Here is a 13,226-nt window from a genome sequence, read left to right on the forward strand (position 1 = left end):
AGCAGTTTTTGAGCTGTTTACTGTAAAGTCTTGTCTACATGAGAAAGTTGCACCAGTTTAACTTGGTGATTTTTAAAACCTATTTAGTTAAACTGGTGCATGGCTGTATGGACACTTATTTCAGTTTAAACCAGAGAAGGAATGTATTTGAAGTAAACTGAAACATGACTGGTTTAAATGGAAATAAGACAGTCCACATAGTCTTTTGCACTGATTAAACTGGTTTAGAAACAATTTAAAGTTCATTTAATGTAACTTGTGCATGTAGACAAGGCCTACAAGCAGAGGTCCTTTTAATGTTAAAATAAGGTGTGAAAACTATTTAGTTTTTTCTCTTATACTGCTCTGCCACCTTAGACAGCATCTGAAGCTTGAGCAGAAGGGAGGTTGTGATCTACCTGTAATTTGCTGAAACACACATGGCAAGGACAGAGCATTGTTTGAACAGAAGCAGTTACAAATAATTGGAGTTAACTGATTCTTGGAGCCAGGCTGTCATAGTGTAATTTCCCCACTCTGAACCTTAGCGTCCAAAAGATGAGGTACCAGCATGAACTTCTCTAAGCTCAATTACCAGCTTAGTACTTGTAGCGCTGCCACCAACCAGGAATCCCAGTGCCTAGTACACTCCGGTCCCCCCCCAAGATCCAGTCCCTCTGGATCTTAACACAAGGAAAGTAAACCCTTTCCCTCACTGTTGCCTCTCCCAGGCTTCCCCTCCCTGGGTTACCCTGGAAGATCACTGTGTGATTCAAACTCCTTGAATCTTAAAACAGAGAGGAAAATTCACCTTCCCCCTCCTCCTTCTCTCTCCCCCTCCCAGACTCTCCCTGAGAGAAAGTAATCCTAACACAGAGAGAAAATTAACCTTTCTCTCCCCCTTCCCTCCTTTCTCCCCACCAATTCCCTGGTGGATCCAGACCCAGTCCCCTGGGGTCTCACCAGAATAAAAAAACAATTAGGTTCTTAAACAAGAAAAGCTTTTAATTAAAGAAAGAAAAAACAGTACAAATTATCTTTGTAAATTTAAGATGGAGTATGTTACAGGGTCTTTCAGCTATAAACACTGGGAATACCCTCCCAGCCTAAGTATACAAGTACAAATTAAAATCCTTTCAGCAAAATACAAATTTGAACTCCTTTCAGCCAAATACACATTTGCAAATAAGGAAAACAAACATAAGCCTAACTCGCCTTATCTACCTACTACTTACAGGCTCTTGTGTACTCAGAATAGTATCAGAGAGATTGGAGAGAAACCTGGTTGCATGTCTGGTCACTCTCAGAACCCAGAGAGAACAACAACCAAACACTAACAGCACACACAAAAACTTCCCTCCCTCAAGATTTGAAAGTATCCTGTCCCCTGATTGGTCCTCTGGTCAGGTGACAGCCAGGCTCACTGAACTTGTTAACCCTTTACAGTCAAAAGAGACGTGAAGTACTCCCGTTCTATTAACCCTTAACTATCTGTTTATGACACAGGGTCATGAGTTACCTGAGAGGACAGAAAATAAATTTGTTGTAGTTTTTGAGTAAACCTAAACTGAGCTGTATTTTGCCCTTGAAAGAGTGAATATTGGTGTTTTTTTGTAGGAACTAGGGGTATGTATTGTAATCAATCCTAGGATAACTTGTCTGTCTATCTACATCTCTCCTAAAAAGGAAGCTTTTCTTCTTAGTAACAGTATACATATACATCTGCAGTAACATCACACAGCGTTTACAAACTTTAAATATTCAGAGCCCCTGACCAGGTTGTATTAAGATATTTTCCCTGTGCAGACTCTTTACTTGCCAGTTTAAGGCAGTGTCTGCTGGTAGTGTTCAGGATTGGAAGCAGCAGCAGTCAGTCACAGCTACTTTCTTGTCTAGCATTTCCACGGTCCCCCTCTGGGGAGACAGTTTGGTGTGGGCTGGGACGTGAGGAAAGGAATGTGCTTCTGATATCTCCTTCACCCCCCCCTTTATTCGTCTGAAGCAGTCCCACTTGGGTTCCCTGCAGGCCTTCGCTCACCTCATGGGTGTTTGAAAAGAGAGGTTAAAGGAGTTAAAGTTCAAGTGGATTTGTACTCCCTCCTTCCTAGCAGCATGTGCATTTGTATTACGGCTATTGATTAATTGCAGTTAACTCATGCAATTAACTCAAAAAAATTAATCGTGATTAATCACAGTTTTATTTGCACTGTTAAACAGTAGAATACCAACTGAAATTTATTAAATATTTTGGATGTTTTTCTACATTTTCATATATATTGTATTCTGTTGTAATTGAAATCAAAGTATATATTATTTCTTATAAATATTTTCACTAAAAATTATAAAAAATAGTATTTTTGATTCACCTCATACAAGTACTGTAGTGCAATCTTTTGTCTTGAAAGTGCAATTTTCAAATGTAGATTTTTTTTATTTTTATTTTCTTTGGTTCTATAACTACACTCAAAAACAATGTAAAACTTCAGAGCCTGCAAGCCCACTCAGTCCTACTTGTTCAGCCAACCGCTAAGACAAGCAAGTTGTTTGTTTACATTTATGGAAGATAATGCTGCCCTCTCCTTATTTACAATGACACCAGAAAGTGAGGACAGGTGTTTGCATGGTACTTCTGTGGCGGGCATTGCAAGGTATTTATGTGCCAGATATGCTAAACATTCATATGCCCTTCCATGCTTCAGCCACCCATTCCAGAGGACATGTTTCCATGCTGATGACACTCGTTAAAAAAAAAAAATGCCTTAATTAAATTTGTGACTGAACTCTTTGGAGGAGAATTGTATGTCCCCTGCTCTGTTTAACCTGCCTTCTGCCATATATTTCATGTTATAGCAGACTCGGATGATGACCCAGCACATGTTGTTCTTTAAGAATGCTTTCACTGCTTATTTGGCAAAACGCAAAGAAGGTACCAATGTGCAATTCCGAAAGATAGCTACAGCACTTGACCCCAGGTTTAAGAATCTGAAGTGCCTTCCAGAATCTGAGAGAGACGAGGTGCAGAGCATGCTTTCAGAAGTCTTAAAAGAGCATCACTCCAATGCAGGAACTACAGAACCAGGACCACCAAAAAAGAAAATCAAGCTTCTGCTGGTGGCATCTGACTCAGATAATGAAAATGAATGTGTGTCGGTTCACGCTGCTTTGGATTGTTATCGAACAGAACCCGTTATCGGCATGGAAGCCTGTCCTCTGGGAATGGTGATTTGAAGCATGAAGGGACATAAAAATCTTTAGTGCATCTGGCACGTAAATATCTTGCGACACTGGCTACAACATGAGAATGCCTGTTCGGACTTTCAGATGACATTGTAAACAAGAAGCCGGCAGCATTATCTCCTGCAAATGTAAACAAAGTTGTTTGTCTGAGCGATTGGGTGATCAAGAAGTAGGACTGAGTGGACTTGCAGGCTCTAAAATTTTACATTGTTTTATTTTTAATGTAGTTTTTTTGTCCATAATTCTACATTTATAAGTTCAACTTTCATGACAGAGATTGCACTACAGAACTTGTATGAGGTGAATTGAAAAATACTATTTCTTTTGTTTTTTTACAGTGCAAATACTCGTAATCAAAAATAAATATAAAGTGAGTACTGCACTGTGTTGTAATTGAAATCAATATTTTAAAATGTAGAAAACATCCAAAAATATTAAAATAAATGGTATTCTATTTTTTTAATTGTGCAGTTAATTTTTTTTAATTGCATGACTGCTCTAATTTTTATCCCCTACACACGGACTCTTTAGTGAGGAAGAGAGAGGAAAGCATGTTCTGGCAGCCAATACCTTGCCTCTTATCCTCTGCTCCAGCTGGGGAGATAATACAGGGGAGGGACATGTGGATGACTGACTTACTCCTGTCATGGGTTTACCAGGAGGACAAAACAGGTGTTCAACTCAACAGTCATACTCTTTAGAGTAGTAGCAGAAGAGATGGTGGGATTATCTGAAATAGCAGCTAAATACACAGCTTTTTAGCAGTGCTAAATTCACTCATTTTTAAAAACTCCTATTTGACTTTAGGGGATTTGTCTGCAAATTTCATATTTCTCCTTTGTTCCTGAACAGGAAGCTTCTTTCCAGTGATCGCAATCCACCGATTGATGATTTAATAAAATCTGGAATACTACCTATTTTAGTGCATTGTCTTGAAAGAGATGACAAGTGAGTGTGTTACTTTTTTAAAAGAAAGTACTGGTAGGAAAAGTTAATTGTTTTGGGAAGATTTCATAGAAATCTTTTGACAAAACAATTCATGCAAGCATTTGCAAGTGCTCATGTTAAGATACTATGTTAGATTCAGATAGTTTTACTGTAATACAGAGCATTTTCTAACTTTATGCTTTTATTTGTAGTCCTTCTTTACAGTTTGAAGCTGCATGGGCTTTGACAAATATTGCATCTGGAACCTCTGAACAAACACAGGCTGTAGTTCAATCTAGTAAGTTGATCAGTTTTGATGATGATGCATTTCATGTGCACACTGTAATTTCTTCAAAAATATGAGGCTCAAGTGATTTAAAAAGCACCTACACCCTATCTCTCTTCCTCAAATATTCACCAATCTACACTATGTAGGTCTGGTACATTTATATGATAGCCAGGATGGTTGAAACTGAATTGTCAATCACAGGCACATCGCGGAAGGACCTGCCCAGGAAGTCTCCTGCCAGAAATTCTACCCCTTCTCTGGCAAGCAGCATCAGTTGAAGCACACATCTGCTTTTGTTCTTCATTTTCTCAGATTTTAAATTCATTTGGGTTTCCTGATGGTGAGTAATCTCTTGTGGGAACTCACACTATTTTAGCAGAGTTAATATCTGCTGGTTTTCTAGTTTTCAAACGCTATTTTTTAACTTTTCTTCACAATTAAGAGGGATTCCCTATCTAATTTTGAAGGAGGAGCAAAAGATACAGTCCAAGTCCAGAGGGTGCCTCTGAGGGAATTTACATCCAAGATCTCTCACAAGATAAAATGGTGTCCATATGTTCGGGAATCTGAAGTTAGGAAGGAAGTTTATTGTACTTGCAATCCATGTTGCCAGATGAAACAAATTGTTTCATGTTTCTGTGCCCTGCGTATTTCTTTTAAATCTACTTGAACATCAACTTGTGAGAATAGGGCTCTTCTCTAGTTTTGAATTTGCCAGATAAAATAATTGTGCTGCTTGAGATCTGAATATAGAATCACTGCCATGTTCAAGCAAGTTTTTGTAGTTGAATCAAATTTACTTCCTATTCTCTTCTAATTCCTCATGGATCTGCTATTGTAAATAAGGAAAAGGTTGTTATAAACAGACCAGGAAAAAACCAAAGTCCACACAACTAAAAAACAGAACCAGAAGTATCAAAATATTATTGAAATCCAGAGACAATGTGATCAAATTTTACTGCACTATAAACTGTCAATGCCGGAGATGCTGAATTGCCAACAGTTTGAAAGGGCAGGGGAAACTTTTTTCCACTCAAGAAATTTTAATGTGTGAAAACCCCACATTAAAACCTGTTTTCTTATTCTTAAATATTTAATCAAAATGTAGAATTGACTCAATGTGGCAGTGGTTTTCAAACTGGGGTACACATGAGCTCTCATCGGGGTACGCAGGAAAAATCCTGTAATGGTGGATAATGTGTCCTCTCTCCCATTTCCCTCCCCCCCCCACCCCCCTGGCTGTTTTCATAGCTATATTATGACCCAGTGTCAGATGGGGGTATCCTAGAAGATTAGGGTTGGAAGAGACCTCAGGAGGTACTCTAGTCCAACCCCTTGCTCAAAGCAGGCCCAATCCCAACTATGCGATAGACTACTCAAGGGTTCTCAAACTGAGGGTCGTGACCACTCAGTGGGTCACAAGGTTATTACTTGGGGATTGCGAGCTGTCAGCCTCCACCCCAAACCCCACTTCGCCTCTAGCATTTATAATAGTTATAAATTAAAAAGTGCTTTTTAAAATATTTAAGGGGGGTTGCACTCAGAGGCTTGCTGTGTGAAAGGGGTCACCAGGGCCATCCCAAGGGCGGTTCGGGGCCTGCGGCGGAAGTGATGAATCAGTTACTTCTGGGACCCACTGCACCAGCTGCCAGGTAGGGGAGGTGTTGTGCCTCCCTAAACAGCCAGGCGTGGCTCTGCCCCTCCCAGACCTTCCTTCGGCAGTGATGCTGGTCTCCAGGGGCTGGGACCATGCATGCCTGGGGTTAGGGAGGTGCCATTGCAAGCTTTCCCTCCCAGTGCGCTCTCCCTCGGGTGGAAGGGGTATGGCTGGGGGCTAGCCTCCCCCAGCCAGCAGTTCACACAGTGCACATGCGTGCTGGCCTGTGGGGCCTGGAGAAGTCGCCCTGTTTCGCTGTACCCTAGGGACGGCTTTGGGGGTCACGAATACAGAAGTTTGAGAATCACAATTTGAAAACGGGTACACAGCCTAAAAAGTTTGAAAACCACTGCAATAAGGGAAAGTACTGTTCTTAAACTCTACAGTCTGGTTTGAGTGATGAAATTAATATGTTAGCTTGATGACTAGGTTGACACAGGCATAGATAATTCTAATTTTTTTTTATTTGCTTTATCTTTTGATATGAGAAATAAAATCCTTCTTATTTATTGGGATAAATCTGTGACCACTTGACAATAACATAATCTGTTAACTCTTGGATTTGCTTTTAAAATACAAAATTAAAATGGATTTTATTTAAAGTTTTTTTGTTTGTTTGTTAATATGAATTGTGTAGCAAAATTTAGAGCCAACTTCTTGGTCTGGGAAGCTGAGAGCTAACAAAAAGCAGAGAAAATGTTGCAGGGCAAAAAAGATCTTTCCATAGAAGTAATAGATTAATCCTGAATTTCAAATTTTAAAGTACTACGTAAGCAAATCCAAGGCAAATATTTCACAGAATTAACCAGTGTAAAGATCACAAATCTTTAAACAAATTTTTTACTTTTGTCTTCAGCTCTTCATCTGAGAGACTTCGTGTTTAATCAGAGAATGAATCTGTGTTGTGAAATAGCAGTTGGTTACAAAATTCATTATCTTTCTCTTTTGGGGCATTGTTAAAGTCCACTGAAATCAATGTAGGATCCTATTGAGTTCAAAGCCGTTTGATTGAACTGTCAAAGAGCAGTTGTTTTCTCTAATATTGATATGCCCCCTCTCGATACAATTTAGATTGCTGCAAGTGTATCTAGGTTCAATTTTGTATGTTACCACACAGAATATAAAGTGTACAGTGCTCACTTTATTATTTTTGACAAATATTTGTCCTGTAAAAATGATGAAAAATACTGTTTCTTTTGTTTAATTCACCTCATACAAGTATTGTAGTGTAGTCTATCATGAAAGTGTAATTTATAAATGCTTATTTATTACATAACTGCACTCAAACAAAACAGTGTAAAACATTTTGAGTCCACTCAGTTCTACTTCTTGTTCAGCCAATTGCTAAGACAAACAAGTTTGTTTACATTTACAGGAGATATTGTAAATAAGAAGCAGGCAGTACTGTCACCTGGAAATGAGAACAGGCGTTTGCATAGCACTTTTGTAGCTGGCATTGCAAGGTATTTACATGCCAGTTATGCTAAACATTCATATGCCCCTTCATGCTTCAGCTAACATTCCAGAGGCCATGTTTCCGTGCTGATGATGCTTGTTAAAAGAATAATGAATTAATTAAATTTGTGACTGAACTCCTTGGGGAAGGATTGTGTCTCCAGTTCTGTCTTACCCACATTCTGCCATATGTTTCATGTTATGGCAGTCTTAGATGATGACCCAGCACGTGTTCGTTTTAAGAACACTTTCACAGCAGATTTGACAGAACACAAGGTACCAGTGTGAGATTTTTAAAAATAGCTACAGTCTCGACCCAAGGTTTAAGTATCTGAAGTGCTGTCCAAAATCTGTGGAGGATGCTTTCTGAAGTCTTAAAGGAGCAACACTCAGATGCGGAAACTACAGAATTGGAACCACCAAATAAGAAAATCAGCCTGCTGGTGGCATCTGACTCAGATGATGAAAATGAACATGCATCAGTCCGCTTTCCTTTGGATCATCGAGCAGAACCCACCATCATCATGGATGCTTGTGTTCTGGGATGGTGGTAGACGCATGAAGGGACATATGAATCTTTAACACATCTGGCACGTAAATATCTTGTGACACCAGCTACAACAGTGCCATGTGAACGCCTGTTCTTATTTTCAGGTGACGTAAATAAGAAGCAGGCAGCATTAAATTCTGCAAATTATAACCAGACTTGTTTGTCTGAGAGATTGGCTGAAGTAGGGCTGAGTGGACTTATAGGATCTGACGTTTTACATTGTTTTGTTTTTGAATGCAGGTTTTTTACATAACTACATTAGTAAGTTCAATTTTTATGATAAAGAAATTGCACTACAGTACTTCAATTAAATGAATTGAAAAATACTATCTTTTGTTTTTTACAGTTCAAATATTTGTAATAAAAAATAAATATAAAGTGAGTACTGTGTACTTTGTATTCTGTGTTGTAATTGAAATCAATATATTTGAAAATGTGTAAAACATCCAAAAATGTTTAAATAAATGGTATTCTGTTATAGTTTAACAGCGTGGTTAATCAAGATTAACTTTTTCAATTGCTTGACAGCTCTGATTAGAATCATTTTATTTCTGCTATATTAAAGCTAACTTTTCAATGGATCGAAAGCTAGGATTGAGTCTGGCAGTTCAGATTTTTCTACTGATGGTTTTAGATTAGAAACAGCATAAACACACCTAGTTTCATTGAAGTTACTCTGTACTCAAATGTTATGCAGATATGGGTACTCTCTTGTAATTTATTTGAATGAAGAAGATGACCTATTAACATCTCTCCAAAACTTCCAGCCATTGTAATTGCTGTGGGTATTTTACCTATTACACTCGCTTTGTAAATCCTCTTGTTTAATACTGAATAAGGTCAGTGGCTAATAAACATGTTTCAAGAATTAAACCAATATTTGACCCGTTATGCGTCAGGAGGGATAGTGGTGTGGTGTTTGATTATAAATGAAACCTTCTCTATGCCCCCCAAATTTAATGTAATTTCAGCAAAATCCTACACCCAGTAAATTGGGGACCAAGTAATTAAAGTAAACAGGTCCTTCGGTGTTAACGAGTATTGAGTCCTTCCTCCCAGCTAAGGTTCTTCAGGCGGTGTTGCACAAGTCCCTTAGCTTTTAGGTTGTAAGAGTAGGAGTTAAGAGCATCTTCCAGATATCACAATGTTAAATATTGACTCAGCAGTGACTGTGCTTGGGAGCTGCCTCCTGCTCCTAATGTTCCCATATATGAGGCAGGGATGTAAGTATCTTATTCTTGATGAGTGATTTTTGTTAAACCCCTTCCTTACAGATCAGTTTGCTCTTTTTGCCAGTCATTCATTGACAGTATTTGAAACAGCAGAATCTCTTTTGTGGTAATCAGTTGGATTACCCCTTTTATCTAAAACTTTCAAGAGCCAGGAAGAGAAGACAGGATATATAGGTGACAGCTTATGTTGCTGTACAAATACGTCCATAAGAATTTTCAAGATTTTGCCTATTAAAAATTGCTAACTAAAACTTCTATTAATAACCAGTGATGGAAAAGAATGTAGAAAATATATAACTACTTAATGATGATTATTGACGTTTTTCAAATTAACTAATTGTGCTTGTTGGGTTGACATTAAAGTGTTTGAAATTCCATTTCAGAGAGCTCTAGTGATAACTACATAGATAAAACAGTTGAAATTCAATGGTAATTAGTAGAATTAAATATGGAATTTCAACATTAACCATTTATTAAGAATAATTACTTATAATTTAAACTTGTCATACAAAGTTATATAAAAATAACTTACCTTAAATCTTTTGTTCTCATTATATTGGTCTGAAGTGCAGACCCTTCTGTGAAAGAATGGTATGAAAGGAAAAGTTTTATTATGATCTATGTTTATATTTGAACATCATATGGAAAAAGAGTGAAGTCTCATTAACCAGAATAAACACATAGCCAGAGAAGATCTTCACATCATGGGGTAATGGAATGTCAGTTTTTAACTTAAGAGCTAACTATAATAATGAGCACATCACTTTAGAACTAAGACTTTTTGAGTAACAGATGCTTTATTTTTCAGATGCTGTGCCACTTTTTCTGAGGTTGCTGCATTCACCTCATCAAAATGTGTGTGAGCAAGCAGTATGGGCTTTAGGCAATATCATAGGTTTGTGTTACTCTTAATATAAAAATTCAAAAGTTTCTTTTGAAATCATTTAATAAACCAGTTTGGATTCTGTTGTTTTTTTTTAAAATAATAGAAGTATGCTTAACTATGAGAGCAATGGGATTGGCTCAAATACATGGAGCTCATTTCCCTCAAAATGCCCTTTGCTTAATTCTTTCTGCTTTCTCTCTTGCTCCTCCTTTAACACGTACATCTTTCAGTGCAGGTACAAGAAAAGGAAACAATGTCTGGCAAACAAATCACATGCATAATGTTCTAATGAAAAACAGTTTTCATTATAAAGGCTCTGGATCGCCATCAGAGCTCGCAGTTCAGTCACCAGAGCTTTCATAGTACACATTTAATCTTTCTGGCCAAGCTTTTGGCTAACCTAAAACTTTCGTTTGTTTCTTCTTGATTATTGTTATAAGTGATACACCACAGATATTCAAATATCATTGTGGTGAGTGTAGTTTAAAAATGTCAGCCCCACCATGTCTTAAATTACTGAAATGTTGTGGGTTTAGGTATTGCTTAGTTTATGACAATAAGCTAAGTTTTCAAAAACACTGATTCTAGTTTTTCTTAAAATATTTGTACAGTATTGTTACTTGGACCTAGGAGTGACGCTGTTCCTTCCCTGTTAACAATACAGCTTGGAAACGACAATGTTGAGGACCGTATAAGTATCTAGGTGGATGCAATACATGTCAAACTGTGGGGATATCAAAGTAAACTGAAAATGTTCTATTCAGTTTCAAGCAATATGGAACTTGTCACAGAGTATTTTGTCTGGACCAGTAACCTGTTATGATTGATGGGCCTCCATTATACCTTGTCCTCATGGTCATTAATCACTATCTTTTTCATGTGTTCTTAATCATGGATAATTATCTCTTCAGAATTCAGCAAATCACTTTTTGCTAGCAAGAAGTATGTTTAATGTGAATCAGAAAGGGGAGCAGTTACTTACTGCATGTTGAATCAGGTGTTTCTTGTACAGTGAGGTGTTGGCACGTCACATTTTGGCTAATGGTGTCTATTGCATCCAAAGGCTTAGACAATTTTACATAGATCTTAATAGTGAAGGGTTTAAGTTTACAAAAATGAAGACATGCTGGAAAGCTGACTTTGTCACTTGCTAGGATGTTGAACATTGGATATGCTAGTCTCTGCATTGACAAAAGCAGCATGTAAAGAAGTTACTCATAGTTTCTTGACTACCTTCTACTCAGATCACTGAACAATTTAATAATACTAAACAGTGGCTACTGGGGAAACTGTCTGTTCTGAGATGTTTTCCTTTTGGAGATGTGTAGAAATCAATGTTATACCCCTGGTACCAGATTTACAGCTGAACTGAGGCCCAACCTCATGCTCAAATTGTGCTTGGAAACTGGAAGAGCAGTCATTTGGGTCATTTAACAACTAGGCCCTTGGTTATTTAACATGGGAACGTGGTTCTACAGCACTATCCCTTGTAAATAGTTTTTATCTTCATAAAATCATTTAATTTTTACACAGGTGATGGACCCCAGTGTCGAGATTATGTTATTAGTCTTGGAGTGGTGAAACCTCTGCTATCTTTCATCAGTCCATCTATTCCCATAACATTCTTAAGGAATGTTACTTGGGTCATGGTCAACTTATGCCGTCATAAAGACCCACCTCCACCAATGGAAACCATTCAGGAGGTGAATTGAATTATTCATTTATAAATTTAATTAAATTTAACAAGTTGAATTGTTAAATATCTTGAATATTTCTATTTAATATTAACACTCTCTCTCTCCCCCCCAGATCCTTCCAGCCCTCTGTGTTTTAATTCACCACACAGATGTAAATGTGAGTAAAAACATTTTCCATTAATTATTTTGTGACCATGTCATGGACAGGTCATGAGCCGTGAATTTTTGTTTACTGCCCGTAACCTGTCCATGACTTACTAAAAGTACCAATGACTAAAACGTAGCTTTATCCGTAAGTACATATGAGTGAATAATTGATTTATTTAGTGTTTTTTTGTTTGGGGACCAAACTGAAAAATCAGAAGGAAAAAAATGAGTTTGGATTGAACCAAAACTAGACTTTTTTTTTTCAGGTTTTTCCTCCAAAAGAGAGCACCTGAAATATTTTGTTTCAGACTTATCACCAGATGGTGTTTCTAAAATTGCTCCCCAGGACCAGAGTACTCAGCATCTGCTGTGGATGTCAGGGTCTGTGGCTCTGGGGTCAGGGACACCAGGGTTTCCCAGATTCTTGGGTCAGTCCATATGCAGAGCTGCCTGGAGTCCCAGACCTTGAGAGCCCTGCCCATCCTATGACCTCCTGGCTCTTGGAGCAGTTTGTTGGCTCCAGTTAGGTGTCCCAGGGATTCCAGGCTCCTGGCTGTACAATGGGGAGACTGGAAGTTCTGGCATGGTGGTGCCTCCCTGGAGCCATTGACCCTGAAAGTACTGGATCTGGCCCTGGGACAGTGTGCTTGGGGAGTTTGTTGCATAGCAGGGAGCCTACCAGTCCTGAGTATCCTGATTTCAGCTAGGGCTGTGGGAGCTAGCAGGCTATTTGATACAGAGTGGGAAACCTAGCAACCCCAGCTTTCATTGGGGTGTCTGGAGCTTGCAGGCTTTCTGCTGTGGAGTTTTGTACCCGGAACATCAACAAACTTCCTGTGGAAAAACGGCCTGTGTTTGGGTAAAAATTTCTTCAAATCTGCAGTAAACTTTGTGAAAAATTTCAGTCCAGCAAATTGACATTTTACAAATAAATAAAGGTTTGTTTGAAAATTTCCAAATAGGTCTCGCCAATGCCTGTGTCTCACTGGATGACTAAGTAGGAGGTGACTATATTTCACTGTAACAGTAATCTGAGCTGCTTTTGTCCCTTCTCTGTTCAGTATATCAGTGAACATACTTTTGGCCCTTTATAAATGATAGGCAAAATCAAACATACTTATTTTATTGGTCCTTTTGTGTACCTGAAGTGTGTTGGGGTTTTGGTTGTTT

The 13,226-nt window shown here is 38.2% G+C and overlaps 1 protein-coding gene across 2 annotated transcripts in view; it reads left to right on the forward strand.

Annotated features, from left to right (window-relative positions):
* Positions 1 to 13,226, forward strand: part of KPNA4 (karyopherin subunit alpha 4) — a 62,241-nt gene that overhangs the window by 14,027 nt on the left and 34,988 nt on the right. For both annotated transcript variants that reach the window (XM_030574457.1, XM_030574454.1), the window contains exons 6-10: positions 4,069 to 4,164; positions 4,356 to 4,441; positions 10,135 to 10,221; positions 11,746 to 11,915; positions 12,022 to 12,066. In XM_030574457.1, the coding sequence (XP_030430317.1) occupies positions 4,069 to 4,164; positions 4,356 to 4,441; positions 10,135 to 10,221; positions 11,746 to 11,915; positions 12,022 to 12,066 (484 nt within the window). The remainder of the gene's footprint in view (positions 1 to 4,068; positions 4,165 to 4,355; positions 4,442 to 10,134; positions 10,222 to 11,745; positions 11,916 to 12,021; positions 12,067 to 13,226) is intronic.

Source organism: Gopherus evgoodei, chromosome 9 (assembly GCF_007399415.2).
Source record: "Gopherus evgoodei ecotype Sinaloan lineage chromosome 9, rGopEvg1_v1.p, whole genome shotgun sequence".
In the NCBI taxonomy this organism is placed as follows: domain Eukaryota; kingdom Metazoa; phylum Chordata; order Testudines; family Testudinidae; genus Gopherus; species Gopherus evgoodei.